Source organism: Natator depressus, chromosome 1 (assembly GCF_965152275.1).
Source record: "Natator depressus isolate rNatDep1 chromosome 1, rNatDep2.hap1, whole genome shotgun sequence".
In the NCBI taxonomy this organism is placed as follows: domain Eukaryota; kingdom Metazoa; phylum Chordata; order Testudines; family Cheloniidae; genus Natator; species Natator depressus.
In genome coordinates this window covers 287,393,922-287,417,154 of record NC_134234.1, presented here as the reverse complement: position 1 = coordinate 287,417,154, position 23,233 = coordinate 287,393,922, and the positions used below count along the sequence as shown (strand labels likewise).

The following is a 23,233-nucleotide window of genomic DNA, read 5'->3' as shown; positions in this document are numbered from 1 at the left end:
CATCAAGGCCAGCCCCCTGCACTGTGGCAGGACCAAGTAAACACAGGCCATCCTTGACAGGTGTTTGTCCAACTTGTTTTTTAAAGTTTTAAAATGATAGGGACTCCACAACCTCCCTTGGAAGCCTATTCCAGACCTATCCTAATAGTTGGAAAGTTTTTCCTAATATCTAAACTAAAACTCCCTTGCTGCAGATTAAGCCCATTACTTCTGGTCCTACTCTCAGTGCACACAGAGAACAGTTGGTCACCGCCCTCTTTATAACAGCCCTTAACATATTGGAAGACTTATCAGGTCGCCCCTCAGTCTTCTTTTCTCAAGACTAAACATGACCAGTTTTGTCACTCATGGGTTTTTTGAACCATCATTGGCTCCTGTTCTCACGATCCCACCAGAATGCGACTTAGCCTGCTGTCTGGGGAAGCACTAGCATGGGCCTCTCCTTGGCTTGAGAAGCACCAACACTGAGAAGGCCCAGTGCCAGACATCAGGCCTCTGTCTTTATCCCTCTTGGAGGGGGAGGCATTTTGCCTCCTGTCCAGCAAAAAGCTGGGTCTGCATCTCAGTTGGAAAACACCAGGTCCCAGCCCTGATAGAGGAGCCCGGGCTGGGCTGGTTATCTTCCCCTCAAAACGTCATATGGACTCCGCATCTGTCCACCAGTACCCTAGCAGCGACCCATCAACGTCCGATTTATCTACTTCCGCTTTGTTTGCGACATTCTGCCATGTCAGAGATCAACTTGACAGCACTAATAGACTCCGGTGCTTCCAATGGTTTTATGGACTCAGATTTTGCTTGAGCTCATGGAACTCCAACCCAGGGCAAGGCTGTCCATGACCTGGTTGAATCCATTGATGGGTCACTCCTCTCCTCAGGTATGTCATACATAAGATGGTGCCCTTGCAAGCCAATCCTTCAGGGAAACCATAAATCCCTGCAGTTTCATTTGGTATGCTCCCACATTCTCTGGTCATCCTTGAGATCTCCTGGCTTACCACTCACAACCCATGTATCCTCTGGAAGTCTGGCAAAGTTAGGTCCTGCTCATCATTTTGCCAACAATTTAGCTTCCCCGAATCTGGGTTCAAATCAGAATCTAATAACTGTTTGACCCAGACGAAGCACCACCCTTCAGGGGAGCCCAGAAGAGCAGGGATGGATTCCATGAAACCCCCCCAACGCTGGCTACCCAAACAATATCGGTGAAATACCGGAACCTTACAGATGTTTTTGACAAGGAGAGAGTAGACATACTCCTGCTCCCACCATCACTGCAATTGCCCCACGGACCTTCAGCCACGGGCTGAGATTCCATCGGACCAAGTCTGCCTCCAAGATGGCGTAAATACTCCAAGAATACCTTAGAGAGAACCTGACAAAGGGATTCACCTGCTCATCCACATCCCCTGCTGGTGCTCCAATCTTCTTCATGGCCAAGAAAGATTGCTTCCTGCGCTCTTGCATGGACTGTCAGGCACTAAGCAAGGTTACCATTTGGAACAGACACCCTCTGCCCCTTATTAACAAGGTTTTTGAGAAACATTGTTGTACAAGGATTTTCACAGGCTGGACCTCCATGGGGCCTACAACCTGGTCTGTATCCAGGCAGGGAACTAATGGAAGACTGCACCCATGATGGGCACTTTACATAGCCCAAAGGGCATGACTAGGTATTCAAAGTGCCCATAATCTTTCAGTACTTTATCAACGGAACATTTAGGGACATCTTGGACCTGTTTGTAGTGATCTATCTAGAATACATCCTTATATTTTCTGAGAACAAAGCCCTTCATGACCAACACATACACTGCATTGTGGAGAGGCACCACCAAAACTACTTCTATTGTAAATTACAGAAATGAGAATTTGATTGTAGCATGATTGAGCTTTGCCAATTTCTATCAGTGTTTCATCCAGGGGTTTTCCTACCTGATGACTCCCATTATAGCACTCCTTCGTAAGGACAGCCGGTTCATCTGGTCCCTGAGACCCAATCCACCTTTGACCAGATGAAGCAGCTTTTATTTTTTTTAATATATTTTATTTTAATTTTATTGCTCCCATCCTCGTCTATCCTGACCCTACCAAGCCTTTGATCGCAGAGGCTGATGCATAAAACTTTGCTATAGTAGTCGTGTTATCTCAACAAGTTGGACCCCATAACCAGCTCCACCCTTGCTTTGTCTATTCCAGAAAGCCCAGCCAAGTGGAACTATGACATTTGGGACAAGGAGCTGCTTGAAATTAAGGTAGCTTTTGAGGAGTAGTGTTGCATTCTTGAAGAATCCCAATCCCCAGTTCAGATCCTTAATGGATCACAAAAACTGGAGTACAGCCCAAAACCTAAACCAATGCCAGATCCATTAGTCCCTTTTGTTTGCCCAATTCGATTTAGTTGTAACCTACCGGCCAGGTATGAGAAATGGGAAGACAGATTCCCTATCCTGCAAGCATGAACTGGCCAAATCGTGTGTGACACTATTTTCCACCCTACTTAAGCCATTCAAATTTGCTTTTGGAACAGTGCACAGGAATCTAAATGTGCCTCTTTCAATTCCTGCTGCCTCACGACACTTTTGCCACCCAGACCTGCCAGACCTTGTATGATGCAGGCACTCAACATGATTCAGAGTTTCAGTTACAGTATGGAATTCTCCATCAGAGACACTTCATTTATGTTTCAGACAGACAGCCTACACTCAAGGTTCTCAAACTATGCCATGATTCCTGGCCTGCATGCCATTTCAGCCAAACTAAAACCAGGAACTTGGTTTGAAAAATTTCTGGTGGCCATGAATGCAGTCATATGTTAGGAAATATGCTGACTCTGCAATCTGTGTTCCCGGACCAAGAACCCTTGAGGAAGGGCTTTTGGTCTCCTTCAACCCCTACTGACCCAGTCTCAGGCCTGGTCAACTGTGTCCTTGGATTTCATATTAGAACAACCCCAGTCGTAGGGAGGTATAGTTGTGTTGGTCTCTGTTGATCTCCTGAGCAAGACTGCACACATTATCCCCTCTCACCTGGTTCTCACCACCCTGGAAACTGCCTGCCTCTTTCTTGAGCACATCTTCTGGCTCCACAGACTACCAGCAGGCATTATGTTGAACCGAGGCCCACAGTGCATCCCCCGTTTCTGGTGAGAGCTTTTCAAACTCTTGGGGGTAGAATTCCTCACCTCCTCTGCATATCATCCACAGACCAAAGGGCAGATGGAGTAGGTGAACCAGATTCTCGTACTGTACCTCTTGTGCTTCCAGAATTATCATCAGGATGACTGGACCTCCCTGCTCCCATATACCAATTAGCTTATAACAATGCAATCTATGCCTCCAGTCTGCAGACCTTGTTCTAGGTCAGTTACAGCTTCCACCCAGAGCTGCTTACAAGCATCAAACCTGGTCACCCATCTGCATCACATAACAAAAAGAGCTATAGAACATCAAGAAGCTGCTAAAAAGCTCTATAAGCAGGACTGAGATAGGGGCTGTCAAGCCACATCTAACCTAATTATCAGGGACAACATCTGGGAGTCAGCTCAACACGTCTGGTTCTCCTGGCTTGCAGCCAGGTTTTATCACCAACACATGGGGCCATTCAAAATCACTGAAAAAGTCAATCGAGTGACATTCAGGCTTCACCTGCCTGAGTCAATGAAAATCCACCCCTTGTTCCTATCCTGAAACCCAATCATGAGAACCCCCTCTCAGGTCGATCCAACCCACTGCCAATACCCATTATGGTGCAAGGACAAGACGGATTTCTCATCCGCCAGATTCTCAACTCTAAATGAGTTTGGGGTAAACTTCACTACTTGGTAAACTGAGAAGTCTGTGGCCTTAAGGACTGATTGTGGGAACTGGCAGAAAATGTCCTTGCCCCCAAGCTGGTATGAGCATTCCACCAAGCTCATCCAGAGAAGCTGGACCTGGGGAGTCCAAGGATGTGTCCTTGAGGAAGGAGGGTACTGTCTGCAATACAGATTTGCAGCTGCCCGGCCTCCAGGCAACCTAAGAACACAGCCGAGCCACAACAGGACCACCTGATTGGCCGAGGAACTCAGAAGGCCTGCTTTTAAGCCCAGCAGCAACAACTGATCTTTGGCTGCTCAACACACACTCACCCCTAAAATCTTACCTGCCCTGCTCCTAGCCTTGATCCAGTCCCAATCCAGTCTTGCTCCTACCCTGCCCAATCCTCTCCAGCCATGCTCAGTTCCTGACTCCAGCTCTGCCCATCTCTGTTCCGACCACTAGTCCTGACCACCCGTCTCCTGGTTGCTGAGATATATACTGGTTCAAACTGGATTCTCTAGAGAACAACAGACAAAGAAAGAACTTTTAGATAAATAGTCTGAATTTAAACTGACTCAGGGCCTACTTTCGGGTCCAGCAAACAGACAGCATCTTCCGTCCAAGGGAAGCGCCAGTCCTTTCTGGGAAGAGTTGGAAGGACTTAACCTAATTACAGGGGTAGGCTTGTTCTCAGTTAACAAGGAACTTGTACCCAGAGGAAAACCCCTTGTTGGGGTGTGAAGGACTGACCACCAGCTGGAGTCCTTGTTGGAGTTGGGGTGATCACTGCTAAGCTTATTAGCGTGTGTGTAGGTTCTTTAAATAGGTTCTCTCTGTAATACTTTCACCTTAGAAATAAATGTGCTTGCTTAGGAAGAGTTCAGTAACTTATTCCTATAGGCAATTACGCTGTTTATAGCCTCTGAAGAGATGGCAAACCAGGCCTCCTTAGGCTGTCTGACTTGCTGAGGAATTCACAGTGTAGGCAGGGAACTTTTGACCAGGATATTTCAAGGCTGCAAAGAGAGACAGACATGTGGCTCCCCCAGGAGATGTGACAGCTGGGGTGACCAGCTATAACCCTGAGAGCTGGTGCCCTTGGTGGATCATAGATGTGGAATACAGGTGTAGTTGCCATGAACTGTGACAATATGCTCTGGTTTAAAACAGGAATTATTTCGGGGAAGTTGGATAGCCTGTATTATCGTATCTATTAATGAGATTACCCCCATGCGTACAGTTATGCACATGATGATGTCTTTGCAGGATAAAGACCTTAGACTGGACCTTAGACCAGTGGGCTGGGAACTTCTGGGTACTTAGCACTTCTGAAAGTCAAGCCACTGATTCAGATGCTTAAAAATGGATTTAGAAACAGTCTTAATCTCCCTAGGTGAGATCCTCAATCCCCATCCCAGCCCCTTTATGCCAGGTAAAAGGGATAGACATAAAGGACCCTTAAAAGCCTCAATACCAGCCAGGGTCAGATTCCACCAGTTCAAGAATTGTGGATGACTGCTGTGAGGCTGCCTTCTAAGGACCCACACTTGGCAGAGGGGGTGTGCCAGTATGAGGCTGCAGGTAAGAGCAGAATCTCAGGGATCTGTCTGCAGCCCACAGCACTGCAGAGATTTGAAACAGCACTGCTCACCACTGGCAGCTGGCAACAGATGACCATTTCTCTAAATTAGGCTGAGGGCCTGTCATAAAAATAAAGGGAAGGGTAACCACCTGTCTGTATACAGTGCTATAAAATCCCTCCTGGCCAGAGGCAACATCCTGTTACCTGTAAAGGGTTAAGAAGCTCAGCTAACCTGGCTGGCACCTGACCAAAATGACCAATGAGGAGACAAGATACTTTCAAAGCTGGAGGGGGGCGGAAAACAAAGGGTCTGTTTGCCTGTGTGATGCTTTTGCCAGGAACAGATCAGGAATGCAGTCCCAGTAACTCTGTTAAAATTAGTACGTAATCTAGCTAGAATGCGTTCAATTTCCTTTTGTTTAATGGCTGGTAAAATAGGTTGTGCTGAATGGAATGTATATTCCTCTTTTTGTAACTTAAGGTTTTGCCTAGAGGGATTCTCTATGTTTTGAATCGGATTACCCTGTAAGGTATTTACCATCCTGATTTTACAGAGGTGATTCTTGTACCTTTTCTTTCGTTAAAATTCTTCTTTTAAGAACCTGATTGATTTTTCATTGTTCTTAAGATTCAAGGGTTTGGGTCTGTGTTCCCCTGTACAAATTGGTGAGGATTTTTATCAAGCCTTCCCCAGGAAAGCAGGTGTAGGGCTTGGGGGGAAGATGTCTCCAAGTGGGCTCTTTCCCTGTTCTTTGTTTAACAACGCTTGGTGGTGGCAGCATAGGGTTCAAGGACAAGGCAAAGTCTGTACCTTGAGGAAGTTTTTAACCTCAGCTGGTCAGAATAAGCTTAGGGGGGGGTCTTTCATGCAAGTCCCCACTTCTGTACCCTAGAGTTCAGAGTGGAGAAGGAACCTTGACAGGGCCTTTTTAGCTCCCACAGCAGCACAGGATAAGGAAGGCTTAGCCTTATAGCCATGTCTAAATTTCTCCCTCTATCGGTTGGGCAGGTTAAAACAGTACTTGCCTTCCATCCATTGGCACTGTGAAGCTTAATTCATTAGTGTCTGTAAAGTGGTGTGAGAACCACAGATGGAACATGCTATTGAAATGCAAACAATTCTTACAAGATAGTGTCTTATTTTTAAGAAGTGTTAAATACAAATAATGACTTATTATAAAATTTCAAGAGAAACCATAAAAAGTATTTCTTTTTCCTACCAATTTTATTTGTTTTATTCACAAGAAACTAATTTTCCTCACACACGCGTATCTCTCTTGCAGCAGACACCAAACTGGCTCCATTTAGTTTTACTACTTTTAGTAGTAGCTGCATCAGCAACACCACCACAAATGTGGATGCTCTGAAAACTCTTAACGGCACAGGGATCTTAACAGCACAGGGACACACAGAAGGAATCAAAAAGCACAGATCATTTTATATTGGTTCTTCCAAAGCAATAGTTATTGGAGGCTGCTATAAATTTCTCCTGAGGGGGTACCTGGTAAGAGTTTTGTCTGCATGAAATGCCGTCTGATAGAGCTGATGGAGGAAAGATCCGCGGTTTGGAGATGCAGGTGGAAAGTCTGGTTTAGAAAGGGGTTTGAGCAGATTATGGAGCAAAGACATGAGGTATCTGAAGGGAAAAGCTCAGACTTGCAGATGGAAGCAGGACTGAGGAATTCTGAGGGGAGACTGAGTGAGGAAAGTGGTCAGTGGAAGCATGTGACTAAAAGAACCTGGCAGAGGAAAAGACAGGCTAGTGAAGGCAAAAGAGAGCTCAAGAACAGGTTTGCAGAGTTGGAAAATGAAGAAGGGGCTCAGCAGGTAGTCACTGAAGGTGAAAGGGCAAGGAAGAAGAGAAGAGCGGCTAGTCCTATAGGAAAAGGGGAACAGTCAACGGAGACTACACCAAATATGAGCCCCAGGAGGATACAGGATGGGTTGAAGAGGATTACAAGGGAGAATAGGAATGGAAAGAACTTGCAGTCAGACGGAACAGAGGATAGACTGGAGAATAGCACCATCACCAGGAAAAGGCAGGTCTATGTGATTGGGGACTCTTTACTGAGAAAAACAGACAGGCCTGTAACCAGAGCTGATCCAGAGAATAGAAGGGTATGCTGTCTTCCAGGTGCTAAGATACGGGATGTAGACCTGAGGTTGAAAAGGATCCTAAAGGGAGCAGGAAAGAATCCCCTAATTATCCTTCAAGTGGGAACAAATGATACAGCTAGCTTCTCGCTAGAAAGTATTAAGGGAGACTATGCTAGGCTGGGGAAGACGCTTAAGGAAATTGAGGCTTAGGTGATCTTCAGTGGGATTCTGCCTGTTCCTAGAGAAGGGCAAGAAAGGTGTGACAAGATTATAACTATCAACAGATGGTTTAGATAGTGGTGCTAAAAGAGGGCTTTGGGATGTATGGCCACTGGGAGGCATTCGTGGACAGTTCTCTCGGGATGGACTTCATCTGAGTAGGGAAGGAAATAGACTTCTAGGATGGAGGCTGGCACAACTGATTAAGAGAGCTTTAAACTAGGAATTTGGGGGAGATGGTTGGGAGATGTCCAGGTAATCTCCACGCCGGATTTTAGCATTGAGAGGGAAGAAAATGAAATAAGAAAGGATACAGCCGTGGGTAGGAGAATGTATATAAGGAGGAAGGGCAGTGTGGATACCAGTCTAATAGGTTGTCCTGGCTGTAGAATGACCGTGCCTAATAGAGTACAGAATGTGAGTGAGGCCAAACAGCAAAAATTAAGATGTTTGTACACCAATGCGAGGAGCCTAGGTAACAAAATGGAGGAACTAGAGCTACTGGTGCAGGAAGTGAAACCAGATATTATAGGGATAACAGAAACATGGTGGAATAGTAGTCATGACTGGACTACAGGTATTGAAGGGTATGTCCTGTTTAGGAAAGACTGAAATAAAGGTAAAGGTGGTAGAGTAGCATTGTATATCAATGATGAGGTAGAATGTAAAGGAATAAGAAGCGATGGAATGGATAAGACAGAGTCCGTCTGGACAAAAATTACATTGGGGAAGAAAACTATTAGAGCCTCCCCCGGGATAGTGCTTGGGGTGAGCTATAGACCGCCGGGATCTAATTTGGATATGGATAGAGCCCTTTTTAATGTTTTTAATTAAGTAAATACTAATGGAAACTGCGTGATCATGGGAGACTTGAACTTCCCAGCTATAGACTGGAGGATGAGTGCAAGTAATAATAATAGGGCTCAGATTTTCCTAGATGCGATAGCTGATGGATTCCTTTATCAAGTAGTTGCTGAACCGACTAGAGGGGTTTAGATTTGGTTCTGGTGAGTAGTGAGGACCTCATAGAAGAAATGGTTGTACGGGATAATCTTGGTTCAAGTGATCATGGGCGAATTCAGTTCAAACTGAATGGAAGGATTAACAAAAATAAATCTGCAACTAGGGTTTTTGATTTCAAAAGGGCTGATTTTCAAAAATTAAGGAAATTAGTTATGGAAGTGGATTGGGCTGAAGAACTTATGGCTCTAAAGGCACAGGAGGCCTGGGATTACTTTAAATCAAAACTGCAGAAGCTATCAGAAGCCTGCATCCTAAGAAAGGGGAAAAAATTCATAGGCAGGAGTTGTAGACCAAGCTGGATGAGCAAGCATCTCAGAGAGGTGATTAAGAAAAAGCAGAAAGCATACAGGGAGTGGAAGATGGGAGGGATCAGCAAGGAAAGCTACCTTATTGAGGTCAGAACATGTAGGGATAAAGTGAGAGAGGCTAAAAGTCAAGTAGAGTTGGACCTTGCAAAGGGAATTAAAACCAATAGTAAAAGGTTCTACAGACATATAAATAAGAAGAAAAGAAAGAAAGAAGAAGTGGGACCACTAAACACTGAGGATGGAGTGGAGGTCAAGGATAATCTAGGCATGGCCCAATACCTAAACAAATACTTTGCCTCAGTCTTTAATAAGGCTAAAGAGGATCTTAGGGATAATGGTAGCATGACAAATGGGAATGAGGATATGGAGGTAGATATTACCGTATCTGAGGTAGAAGCGAAACTCAAACAGCTTAATGGGACTAAATCGGGGGGCCCAGATAATCTTCATCCAAGAATATTAAAGGAATTGGCACACAAAATTGCAAGCCCATTAGCAAGAATTTTTAATGAATCTGTAAACTCAGGGGTTGCACTGTATGATTGGAGAATTGCTAACATAGTTCCTATTTTTAAGAAAGGGGGGAAAAAAAAGTGATCCGGGTAACTACAGGCCTGTTAGTTTGACATCTGTAGTATGCAAGGTCTTGGAAATAATTTTGAAGGAGAAAGTAGTTAAGGACATTAAAGTCAATGGTAAATGGGACAAAATACAACATGGTTTTACAAATGGTAGATCTGGCCAAACCAACCTGATCTCCTTCTTTGAAAAAGTAACAGATTTTTTAGACAAAGGAAACGCAGTGGATCTAATTTACCTAGATTTCAGTAAGGCATTTGATACCGTGCCACATGGGGAATTATTAGTTAAATTGGAAAAGATGGGGATTAATATGAAAATTGAAAGGTGGATAAGGAATTGGTTAACAGGGAGACTACAGCGGGTCCTACTGAAAGGTAAACTGTCAGGCTGGAGGGAGGTTACCAGTGGAGTTCCTCAGGGATCAGTTTGGGGACCAATCTTTTTATTACTGACCTCGGCACAAAAAGTGGGAGTGTGCTAATAAAGTCTGCGGATGACACAAAGCTGGGAGGTATTGCCAATTTAGAGAAGGACAGGGATATCATACAGGAGGATCTGGATGACCTTGTAAACTGGAGTAATAGTAACAGGATGAAATGTAATAGTGAGAAGTGTAAGGTTATGCATTTAGGGATTAATAACAAGAATTTTAGCTATAAGCTGGGGACACATCAATTAGAAGTAACGGAGGAGGAGAAGGACCTTGGAGTATTGGTTGATCATAGGATGACTATGAGCTGCCAATGTGATATGGCTGTGAAAAAAGCTAATGCAGTCTTGGGAGGCATCAGGCGAGGTACTTCCAGTAGAGATAAGGAGGTTTTAGTACCGTTATACAAGGCACTGGTGAGACCTCACCCGGAATACTGTGTGCAGTTCTGATCTCCCATGTTTAAGAAGGATGAATTCAAACTGGAACAGGTACAGAGAAGGGCTACTAGGATGATCCGAGGAATGGAAAACTTGTCTTATGAAAGGAGACTCAGGGAGCTTGGCTTGTTTAGCCTAACTAAAAGAAGGTTGAGGGGAGATAGGATTGCTCTCTATATCAAATGATATATTAAATATATCAGAGGTATAAATACCAGAGAGGGAGAGGAATTATTTAAGCTCAGTACCAATGTGGACACAAGAACAAATGGATATAAACTGGTCATTGGGAAGTTTAGACTTCAAATTAGACGAAGGTTTTTAACCATCAGAGGACTGAAGTTTTGGAATAGCCTTCCAAGGGAAGCAATGGGGGCAAAAGATCTATCTGGCTTTAAGATTAAACTCGATAAATTTATGGAGGAGATGGTATGATGGGATAACATGATTTTGGTAATTAATTGATCTTTAAATATTCATGGTAAATAGGCCTAATGGCCTGTGATGGGATGTTAGATGGGGTGGGATCTACGTTACTACAGAAAATTCTTTCTTGGGTATCTGGCTGGTGAATCTTGCCCATATGCTCAGGGTTTAGCTGATCGCCATATTTGGGGTCAGGAAGGAATTTTCCTCCAGGGCAGATTGGAAGAGGTCCTGGAGGTTTTTCGCCTTCCTCTGTAGCATGGGACCTGGGTCACTTGCTGGGGGATTCTCTGCTCCTTGAAGTCTTTAAACCACGATTTGAGGACTTCAATAGCTCACATACAGGTGAGAGGTTTTTCGCAGGAGTGGGTGGGTGAGATTGTGGCCTGTGTTGTGCAGGAGGTCCGACTAGATGATCATAATGGTCCCTTCTGACCTTAGTATCTATGAATCATTTGACAGTGTTTCCTAACCAGATATGTCCACTGGAGTTAATAAGAAACTGACATTATCTCAGAGGGAAACTGGCAGACTGTTCTTTCTAAAGAACAGGGAAAGATGACACAGTTATACAGTTTTGCATGTCTCTGTGGACCAGATCTGCTCCATTCCTACCAGTCTTAGAGATGGTAATAGGGTGGCACTCCTCCTCTCAGATTGCTTATCAATGCCAGAACTTTATGGAATTCAGCTAGTGAAGGAAGCCCCAGTGTGGAAAATATGAAAATAATGAACTAGGAAACAGATGCTAAACAAACTGCAATGAGTTGCACTGGCTTCTCAGATGACAGTTCTTTTATCTCTTCTTTAATTCCATGAAGCCACAGGATCTCCTAGGATACAGGGCTTACTATACTTCAGCAATCCTGGATTGCTGCTCTAGACCCTCTCTCTCTCTCCAATCTAGACTTCACAACTTTATTCCGAATTTCGTAAGTAGTCAATGCTTCTACATTCCAGCTGTAGATAGGCAATTAAAACAGTTTGGGGCTGCATTCCTATTTTGTTTCCTTCAGAACTGCATGCTTTCACCCTACACAATAATGAAAATGTTAGGACAAATGATTTACCTTATGCTCTTTAGTTCCAAAAATGACAAAAATTGTGCCACAAAAGCCAAGTGCCCAAAAGCATGGAAAGCACTGGTCTATGCAGAGGGCTGAGACACAGGAACTCCTGAGACCCACTTCCAGTGTTCAGACCCTTTGCAGGTCTCAACCTGTCTGCCTCAATTTCTTCACCTATGAAATGGAAATGTAAACCTACACACACCCTTCCCCAGGTTGTTTTGAAAATAAAGTAATATTTGCAAAGCACTTGGCCGATTAAAGGCATTACATAAATGTTAAGTGTTAGCTCTCATGGGAGGAGTGGAATTTCTAAAGCCCTTGTAAATATGTCATTTCTGTAGTCTGTTTTGAAGGAGCGTGAAGGAATATGGGCTTCAAGATAAGTTTAATATGTTACATTACATAAGACGACCACATACTTTAAAATTAAAATCCTCTGTGTAATTCATCAAGCCATACTTTAAAATCTAGTTCTCTCAACTAAAGAAGGAAACCAAGAATTCATTCTTCTCTGCAATTTAAAACAAATACTGAAATTCAACTTCATGCATGTTCATCCCAGAGTAGAGAGAGGCTAGGAGAACAAGAGCAGGAGACTTGTTTCAGAATCCTTCCTTTTATCATATGTACCTCTTACTGAAATCACAAAAAGCAGAATTAGCACTGCCTATAAGAAACCTGTTTACAGTGGGAACATGAGTCATGCTCCTAACTGACTACTGGAAACAGCAGCTCCCAGAAATGATAAAGTACTTTTAATTCACATGAGCATGACTGCTATGTTATCTCCTGTTAACAGTGTGGTCTGGGGATTAGAACAAGGGACTGGGAGTCAGGAATTATAGGTTCTATTCCAGGCTCTTCCATCAACCTTAGGCAAGTAGTAACCTCAGTGCCTCAGTTTACCGATTGGCATGGTTGGAATAACAGTACTTGCCTACCTCAGAGGGTTGTTACAAGGCTTAATTTAATGTTTGTAATGTTAAGATCCTAAGTATTATGATATGAAGGGTAATTCAAGTCATTCCTGTACAGCACATCTCCATTATCTTATCTCAGAAGTTTGAAAGTGCCAGCCCAAAATTTCTGTCTTTATATTTTGATCTTTACTCTTTCAAGCAACATTCTTGTACGCACAGCTTAAAGGCAAGGAATCTGAGTAAGTAATACAGTAAGAGAAAATGAATTGCAATGTCATCAGCTTAAGAAAAGGACCAGCACATCAAGAAAAAAAAAATCATATCCTGTTTTTCCTTTCTGTTTCCACAAACTTATTGCTATAACAATGTGGCACTATAGTGATGCTGTATAAGGCCACAGTTACACAATACTTCACCTAGAGTTCTGCATCCATTACGGGTCAGTGATCACCACACCGCAGAGAAAACATAATGCTAGTGCAGGCCTGCAGTGCAGAAAAAACATAGTATTGCAAGACATCTAAAGTGTAACATTATGAAAAGAGCCTGAAAACACTGGATTTTGTGTTTCGTCAAAAAAGGAGAGCACCACTGGGATAATAAGAAGTCAGTGTTTCAAAGCTATTAAGGAAATACACACACAGAGCAAAAATCTTGCCCACACCAACTATTCAAACGAACAGCAGAGATCAAAGCACAATTTAGAAAGAGTTAAGGCAAAATTTGCTTTTTACATATGGTCATAGATTATCTAGATCAGAACAGTATCAAAGACAGCCACTGAATACTTTGAAACGGCATCTACAGGAGTTTCTCAGAGAGATCGTAGGAAGGTGAGATACTGAGAAATGAGGAAATAAGAAGGCCAGACAAGGCTGGCTGGAACCCCATTGCTTAGACTCTTATTAATTTACAAAAGAAATCATAGCACTGAGTATTGAGCTACAAGAAATACACATTAGCACTGAATCCAGTTGGAGTATAACTAGAGCATTGTTTTACTGTCAAAGCTGTTAAAGAATGATTTCTCAGTATGGGAAAGTGCCTGCTTATTTCCTGAAGGAAACTCCTTCAACACAACTAGCTGGGCTATTCCCCAATAAGTCCAAGAACAGTTTGCTAGCCCTAAATGTATTCTGGAGTAAAAGAAAGTGGACTGACTTTTATCATTGTATTATAGGTTAGCCCAAAAACCCTAACCGGGACCAAGGCCCTATACAAACACAAACCAGAAGAAACCCCTCTGTCCTAAAGAGAACAACAACAAATGGGTGTAAAATAAGTGAAGGGAATGGAGGAGGAAGGATGAGAGTAAACGTGACAGGAACATGTAGCTAGCTAGGTTAGCTATGTGCACAGCTAAGACACCACTGAGTGTCAATCAGGTTATTTATTTGTATCATATAGTTTTAAAATTATGTTACATTAGGAGCCTTAGTTTGTTAGTCTGTTTAGCAAGCGTGAAACAAGGCTGAAAGCAGAGTCAGCACACGTTCTCTTGAGAAGGGGGTGATGGGACAGCAGTGCGCATTGAGGAAACTGCTGTAAAAAGAAAATAGGAATAACTTCACAGTGAACTTCCCTCCTATTAACAGGATAATCTAAACAAGCAAAAGATCAACAGACAAGTTATGGATGGCAGAATGTAAAGCCATCAGGAGGGCAGCCCTAATGCCTCTTGAGAATGGCCCAACACTCAGGAAGACAGACGGTACTTTGCAAAATGTCAGATGGCTAAATGTCAAATGGGAACTTTTCCCATGCTCAAGCTGACCATGTCTCAAAAAAAGAAAGAGGACATGTTAGGTAGAGAAGGGCAAGTGTATTTAAAACAATTACTCTTTTTGATTAGAGGTACATCTAGGAAAAAAGAAATTGTATCCTGAATTGTTGATAAAACTATATTAATCCAAATTAATTCTTTATGTAAATCAAGAGAAGTCAGTGGTGTTGTACCAAAGAAACATTGGCATAATGTTTATTCTAACATTACGAGTGCTTTAAAATATTGTTTGATAGGCATGTATCTATCAGGTGAGTCAGAACATCTCTCATCCATAAAGTAAAACAAAAACAAACAACCCCAAAACACCACCACTGATTTGAGAGAGAGGTTTTTTTGATGCATAAAATTGCATAAACATTATAAGTTACCTTTGGAATAAAGGAAGTGTCTAGTTGAAAGAAATAACTATCCTTTGTCATTCTAAAGAAAGGGGTGGATCTAATGTCAAAGCTTGATAGGTCTCAATTCTTCTGGCTTGAAGTAACAGCCAGAAGGGAGGTTGTTTTCCAAGATGACAACTGTGCAGTGAATAAGCAAATAAGGAAAGCTCAGCGAGTTCCTGCAGATCCCATACTCAGATACCAGGAAGGAAAGATACTTTATCCCTTGCCTCTAAGATATATTCTTGAGGATTTTTTTTTTATGTTTTTTTGCTCTCCATAGTATCCACATTGTTGTGCCAATTCACCTGAATGTGGAATGTAGAGACTGATACTAGACTGCAAATCTCAGATTTTAAAAAAATGGTAGCTTATTAATCAAAATTAGAAGCAAACTAGAATTTTGCCACTTAATTTTGCTGAAATTAATAAATTGTTGTGTAGCAAATTCTTACAAATAAGTTAAATTGTGAACAAATCGTAACATCTCTGTAAAAAAAAAAAAAGTCCTGAAATACTAACATGGGAAATGAAAGAGGAAAGGGGAAAGAAGAATGGGTTGTTCCAAGGGATAACTCAGACTTGGCAGCAAATACCATTTCATTATGGCAAGATATGGTGGGGCCCAAGCAGTTACCATTATCACTTTAGTCACAAGATACTGAGAGATCATGAAGATCCCTTCTCTTTGGGGATCAATTATGGAAGAAATCACTGAAGTAAAGGCTTCCTTCAACTTTGTGACTGGAGACCTTATTTTGTCTGTGGCCCCAGTAGTTTGAGTTTATCCAGCACTAAAATATATATCTAAATAAAGATCCCTATCTTATCAGAACAGATTCTAAATGCTGACAGATTTGTATGATACCTTTAAGATGGATGCCAACAATAAAAGGACCTCTGGAGCCATAAGTGAACTGCCATGTCTATTACTACACATTATGTGAAACCGAAAAGGATCCTACTATCGGTAATAGGAAAATTGACTTCATCCCTATGCACAGTAAGAGTGCATTTTCTTTCTTTACTCATGCCTAGATTTTCATAATTGTTGCTGACTTTTAGGTAGGGAACTTGTTTATTCAAAAAGGGCTGACAAGATAGTGCAGTAAAGAAGTTAGTAAAGGAATTCCAATATGGAAATAAAGACATCAAGTTGATCACAGATACAAAAGGTAGATCGTGCCAAACCAACCTGATCTCCTTCTTTGAGAAAGTAACAGATTTTTTAGACAAAAGAAACGTAGTGGATCTAATTTACCCAGATTTTAGTAAGGCATTTGATACCGTGCCGCATGGGGAATTATTAAATTGGATAAGATGGGGATCAATAGGAAAATTGAAATGTGGATAAGGAATTGGTTAAAGGGGAGACTACAACGGGTCCTACTGAAAGGTAAACTGTCAGGCTGGAGGGAGGTTACCAGTGGAGTTCCTCAAGGATTGGTTTTGGGACCAATCTTATTTAATCTTTTTATTACTGACCTTGGCACAAAAAGTGGGAGTGTGCTAATAAAGTTTGCGGATGATACAAAGCTGGGAGGTATTGCCAATTTAGAGAAGGACAGGGATACCCTACAGGAGGATCTGGATGACCTTGTAAACTGGAGTAATAGTAATAGGATGAAATGTAATAGTGAGAAGTGTAAGGGCATGCATTTAGGGATTAATAATAAGAATTTTAGTTATAAGCTAGGGACGCATCAATTAGAAGTAACGGAGGAGGAAAAGGACCTTGGAGTATTGGTTGATCATAGGATGACTATGAGCTGCCAATGTGATACGGCTGTGAAAAAAGCTAATGCGGTCTTGGGATGCATGAGGAGAGGTATTTCCAGTAGAGATAAGGAGGTTTTAGTACCGTTATACAAGGCACTGGTGAGACCTCACCTGGAATACTGAGTGCAGTTCTGGTCTCCCATGTTTAAGAAGGATGAATTCAAACTGGAACAGGTACAGAGAAGGGCTACTAGGATGATCCGAGGAATGGAAAACTTGTCTTATGAAAGGAGACTCAGGGAGCTTGGCTTGTTTAGCCTAACTAAAAGAAGGTTGAGAGGAGATAGGATTGCTCTCTATAAATATATCAGAGGGATAAATACCGGAGAGGGAGAGGAATTATTTAAGCTCAGTACCAATGTGGACACAAGAACAAATGGATATAAACTGGCCACTAGGAAATTTAGACTAGAAATTAGACGAAGGTTTTTAACCATCAGAGGAGTGAAGTTTTGGAATAGCCTTCCAAGGGAAGCAGTGGGGACAAAAGATCTATCTGGCTTTAAGATTAAACTCGATAAGTTTATGGAGGAGATGGTATGATGGGATAACATGGTTTTGGTAATTAAATATTCATGGTAAATAGGCCCAATGGCCTGTGATGGGCTATTAGATGGGGTGAGATCCGAGTTACCAAGGAAAGAATTTTCTGTAGTATCTGGCTGATGAATCCTGCCCATATGCTCAGGGTTTAGCTGATTGCCATATTTGGGGTCGGGAAGGAATTTTCCTCCAGGGCAGATTGGAAGAGGCCGTGGAAGTTTTTTGCCTTCCTCTGTAGCATGGGGCACGGGTCACTTGCTGGAGGATTCTCTGCTCCTTGAAGTCTTTAAACTACAATTTGACGACTTCAGTAGCACAGATATAGGTGTGAGGTTTTTTTGTAGGAGTGGTGGGTGAAATTCTGTGGCCTGCGTTGTGCAGGAGGTCAGACTAGATGATCATAATGGTCCCTTCTGACCTAAATATCTATGAATCTATGAATTCTGCATCTAGAAGATGCACTTTAAAACAAAATGGAAAGTTAGGGGGAAATAGTCTTTTCTAGCCTTGCCTCTTGAGAGAAAACTAGAGAAGCAAGGACTAAGTCACTTCCTCAAATATTGACAGGTTTCAGAGTAACAGCCGTGTTAGTCTGTATTCGTAAAAAGAAAAAAGAAAAGGAGTACTTGTGGCACCTTAGAGACTAACCAGTTTATTTGAGCATGAGCTTTCGTGAGCTTTAAACTGGTTAGTCTCTAAGGTGCCACAAGTACTCCTTTTCTTTTTTCTTTCCTCAAATACTATGTCATGAGTTACTGCACAGGGATAGCAGACTTCCCTCCGATATCCCTTCAATTAATTACTAAGGGAGATATCAATAGAAAAGAAAACATTCTATTACAGTACGAATGTTAAAAAGTAGAGTGGGAAGACTTAGGTCTTTACAATAAAGAAAATCAACTTTTTGAAAAAATACATTACACCTTCCTATCCGTTTTCCAGGCAATTTTAAATTTCTGCCATCTTTATTCTCCCCTTGATACACGGGCATAACACCCATTATCACCAAATTCTATGTTGAGCCGAGGGAAGAACAGGCCGTTATATAACACCAAATCCTGTCACGATTAAGCCACAAAGAAGTTAGCCTATAAACCCCTGCAAAAAATAAATTTGAAGTTGGCAAACATGAAGAGTTTGCCATTGTTTTCCTTTGTAAAACAACAATTCCCTGAACCCACATCCATTTTCTTTGCTCAGTAACGACTGTTTCTCCTGCTTTGCATTGGGAAGATAAGCAAATGTCAGCATTGCACCATTTCACCACAACTTCTGTAAACAATACCTTGGTATTCTACTGTGAAACACAATTTCAAAAGTTTTAGAAATTCTTTTCAGAGACAAACATTAATGGAAAAGTTTGCTAAGGAGAGTATTTTCCTCTCTTTCCTCAGCAGTGGAAGAGCTCCCAATGTGGCCTATTCAACTCCCATTGAAGTCAATAAATGTCTCCCAATGAGTTCAATGAGAGTTGGATCAGGCCTTAAAAGCTATGCGAAACTAAGGGATGGTCTCTTTTCACATAGCTACCAACAGGTCCTGCAAGTTAACTGAACTGCACACCAGATTAACACTGCAAAAGTGAAATTTATCATACAGGTAAGATGAAGACCTTCTTTTACTTATCACAACCACCATAAAGAAAATGGCTATCTGCAAACATTAATTCACACAAGGAATACAATTTCCCCACACAGTCCCACTATGCTTTTGTTTTCTAGCATCATACTTTTCCTTCTTGAAAGACTCATTCCACATTAAAACTTTGTTCGACTCCCAGACATGTGCTTAGTCCACTAACAACAATCTATTTTCTTACTTCATTACTGACTTGCTGTGCCCTTTAGCGAATCACTGAACCTCAGTTAGCCTCTTTGGTAAAGAACGAATGAGTTATTTTAGGACCAGAACAATTTAAAGTTTTGCAAACATTCAAACTTCACCCATTTTAATAGCTCACAGCCAAGTTGTTTGATGGTCCCTAAAATTGTGAGGAAAAAAAACTTAAAATTCTCTAAATCCCATTTTACATTTCAGCACTTCCAAATATGTTAGAACAGATCATTTGTACCTTTTTATAAGGCTACCATTTGCTCATTGAGGCCTTGCTCCTACTCCTAAAGCTGTCAGAGTTAGTTTTTCTATTACCTTTAAAGGCTATGTCTACGTTGCCACTTTTGTCAGTATAACTTATGTCACTCGGGTGTGGGGAAAAAAAAACCCCACCCCTCTGAGCAACATAAGTTACACCAATAGACGTGCCGGTGTGGACAGCACTATGTTGGCAAGACAGCTTCTCTCGCCAACATAGTTACTGCCACTCATTGGGGATGGTTTAATTATGGCGACAAGAGAACTCTCTCCTGTTGGCATAGAGCGGCTATACAGGAGACCTTATAGCGGTGCAGCGCATCGGTGCCGCTGTAAGCTCTTAGTGTAGACGTGGTATTGCATTAGGTCCTAAGAGACAGAGTCTCACAGAAAGGAAGAGATTTCTCTCCCAACCCCTGGATTGTTTGTAGGATCTGTAATTTATGCATTGCTATTGCCTGGTTGGCCTTACAGTTTGTAATCTCCAGACCTCAATCCTGCTCCCATTAAAGCAAATGGTAAAACTAATACTGAATTCAACAGGATCATAATCATGTACATAAGTCTCTCTGTAACTGGTTCCCTTGTTAAACAGTGGGATGGGGCCTCCCATCCAAGCAAGCTCTGCACTTTGTGTTCTGCTCTTGAAGAACTGGCCCTAAGAGGTCACTTGCCTTGACTGTGCTTAAGACTGGAACTGGTGACTGACCAGAGACACAATTCCTTCCAAAATAAACAGCAATGATATGACTCAAGCCAATGAACTATGGGCACTGCAGTGAGTGGCCAGAAATATTCATTTCTCAGCTTGTCTGTATCTTCACAATATGTTTCCTTTCCATTCGTTCAGAGCTTGGGATCCTCAAGTCCCTCTTAAACATGGATCTTCAATACAATATTTGCAATGGAAGTCTTGGATCTTCAGTACATCAGAGAGAGGACATCAGGCCAGCACGAAATGTATTTGAACGCAGCTAGCTCTAAAGGAAGCTGCCCAAGACTGTGTCCCTTCACCATTCCTTGTTAATAAGCTTCTCCACAAACTACCTAAATCAAATTTAGTGTCGGTGCATATTTTCATTCAAGTCAGCAATAAACACATAAAGCTGCTCAACTGATTTATTCCCCCCCACCCCCAGCCCAGTGCTAATAAAGTCATTTTCAAAGAGTACAAAAGTCTCACTTTGCATCAAGTCCCCTCTATCTGGCCATTCACAATACATCCAGTCACCAGCAATTATCATCGGGACTTAGCAGAGCAGTTTATCATTTTAATCCTTTTACTGAGGAAAATTAAGTATGTAGTACAGCGGTAAACATCAGTTGTGGTAGCAATGGAGTCTGAGATACAGGAGATGAGCTGGGGTGCAAGAACACCAGAGAACTACTGAAGTCTCCTTCATTCCACCTTCCTAGCCCAGCCCCCAGAGCCAACGTGTACAAGGAGGATGGAAATTTTTTAGAATGGGAGCGATCAATGACAAACACTGGTGTTGCGCTCCGCGCTGCACAGGCCTGGGAAGGGATGTGTTAAATCCTAGTTCCCCATCCTCTCCAGCAACACAAACAGAGTTAGCCACCTAACATAATCCTCTCACTCAAACATGCTTATGCACCAATTTTGGATTAGCCAAAATTCTGTTATTAAACGTCTGCAAGAATTCCTTCCCCCGGGGACCTAAGGGGCAGCCCAGAGAGAAAAGCAGAACAACGTTATTTTGCAAAACAAGGGGATCACTTCAGGAAGGGAGAAAGCAGCCTGCCCTGGGAGAGGCTCCAAGCAAGAGACCCCCACTCAACTCAACACATGCACCACCCACCCCTAGCAGGGGCAGAAAACATCCCCGCTAGATGGAGGGAGCATGTGACAAGAGACACTGCCAGCCCCCAGGGGCCCTAGCCCCATAGAATCATCATAGACTATCAGGGTTGGAAGGGACCTCAGAAGGTCATCTAGTCCAACCCCCTGCTCAAAGCAGGACCAATCCCCAATTTTTGCCCCAGATCCCTAAATGGCCCCCTCAAAGTTTGAACTCACAATCCTGGGTTTCGCAGGGCAATGCTCAAATCACTGAGCTATCCCTCCCCCCATGGCACGGGGAGAGAAGGGGGAAGGAGCAGCGAGGGGCTGATGCGCATTACCCTTGATGTGCCCGGATACTATGAGCGTGGGTGCTCCGCTGCCCCACACACCTCCCCGGAGCGCCGCCACCCCCCCTCCCGGGGACACCCCCTGCCCGGGCTGGGAGAAGCGGGGCCGGGGCATGGCCCCGGGAGGCTGCTGTACTCACTCGGCGTATCCCGTGGTCCAGGGCAGGCGCTTGGTCTCCGTGTTGAGGATGAGGATGGGCCGGGCGATGTGGTCGGCGGAGCACTCCACCTCGTCCGCAGACAGCCCCAGGAACTCGGGTCTCCCGTAGGGGAAGCGCAGGGGCAGGTCCGAGCCGCCGCCGCCGTGCTCCGAGCCCGAGCCGCCAGCCATGATGCCTCCCATGAAATTGGCCACGGCAGACTTCACCCGAGTGAGCATGTTACTCCCGCCGGCCGCCCCCGCAGCACCTTCCAGCGCGGGGAGCCGGGGCGCTGCTCCTCAGGCTGCCCCCGCGGCACTTCCGCAGCGGGGGAGCGGCATGGAGCGAGCGGCCGGGAAATTCACCAGCGGGGCCGAGCGAGGAGCTGCGGAGCGCGGGCTGCAGCGGCAGCAGGTTCCCCCTCCCAGTGCGAGGAGCGCTGAACTAAGCTCAGGAGCAGCGGCGGTGGCGGCTCTGTCATGTGATTTACCCGGGCAGCTTCCTGCTGCAAAAAAAAAAAAAAAAAAAAAAAACTCCTGGCAGGGGCGGCAGGGGGGCTTGGACGGCAGCTACCGTCCACCTCCCCTCGGCAGCAGCAATGCAGGCACGTTTGGTGCTCGGAGGAATGTTTTCAGGGGGGAGGAGTGGTTAGGCTCGTGGACAGATTAGGGTAATCAGAAAACTGTCAATAAAACAGGTGTGAATTCACGCCCTGCCCAGAGGGATCTGGGAGCTCACCTGTTACATCAATGATCCCCCTAAAGTCAGCTTGAACGAAGACATCAGAATGTGGGCCCGATGAAGTGAGCTGTAGCTCAGGGAAGCTTATGCTCAAATAAATGTGTTAGTCTCTAAGGTGCCACAAGTCCTCCTTTTCTTTTTGTGGATACACACTAACAGGACTGCTACTCTGAAATCTGTGTGAGTGGGGTTCCCTTTAAGTAAATAAAGAGCCCCGCAATTATGGATAGCATGGTGGAAAGAGGGAAATCCTGACGCAGCTGCTAACTCTGGAGGACATTAAAAAGAAAAATACTTTCCTATCATAGTAAAACAGTACATTCATTTTGGACACAAATCGCACTTTCCCTCTAACACTGCAATTTTATCTAACTCTGGATTCAACTTTACAATCGATACAGTGCAGCTAGTGTTGTGGGATATTTTATTTTTTATTCCTATGATATTGAAATCAGGGATAAACCTAAAAGTCAAGAGATAGGAAGCTCAGAACTATCCGGACAAAAGGGTTACCTTACAAAAGCCTTTGAAGGGCATCTTTTAAAAGAATGTTTATTTACAGTATTAAAATTTAATTGTATGGATTGTTATACTTCAAGGACTGGTGGCAGTTTGGATCAGAACTGCTGGTGTCTGTTGGCTTACACCATTAGAACCAACTTGTTAAAACATGTGGGTCATATATAGCATGTGCAGTTTAATAGTGCCTAGTTTGTGTAAGGAAGTGG

At 43.3% G+C, this 23,233-nt stretch overlaps 1 protein-coding gene across 1 annotated transcript in view; it reads right to left on the bottom strand.

Moving 5' to 3' along the window:
• The window catches only part of PPM1H (protein phosphatase, Mg2+/Mn2+ dependent 1H), a 207,071-nt gene extending 184,836 nt beyond the window's left edge, over nucleotides 1-22,235 (bottom strand). Inside the window, exon 1 of the mRNA XM_074942136.1 lies at nucleotides 21,765-22,235. Coding sequence (XP_074798237.1) covers nucleotides 21,765-22,003 — 239 coding nt within the window. The 5' untranslated portion in view covers nucleotides 22,004-22,235. The remainder of the gene's footprint in view (nucleotides 1-21,764) is intronic.
• Between the last annotated feature and the right edge of the window lie 998 nt (nucleotides 22,236-23,233).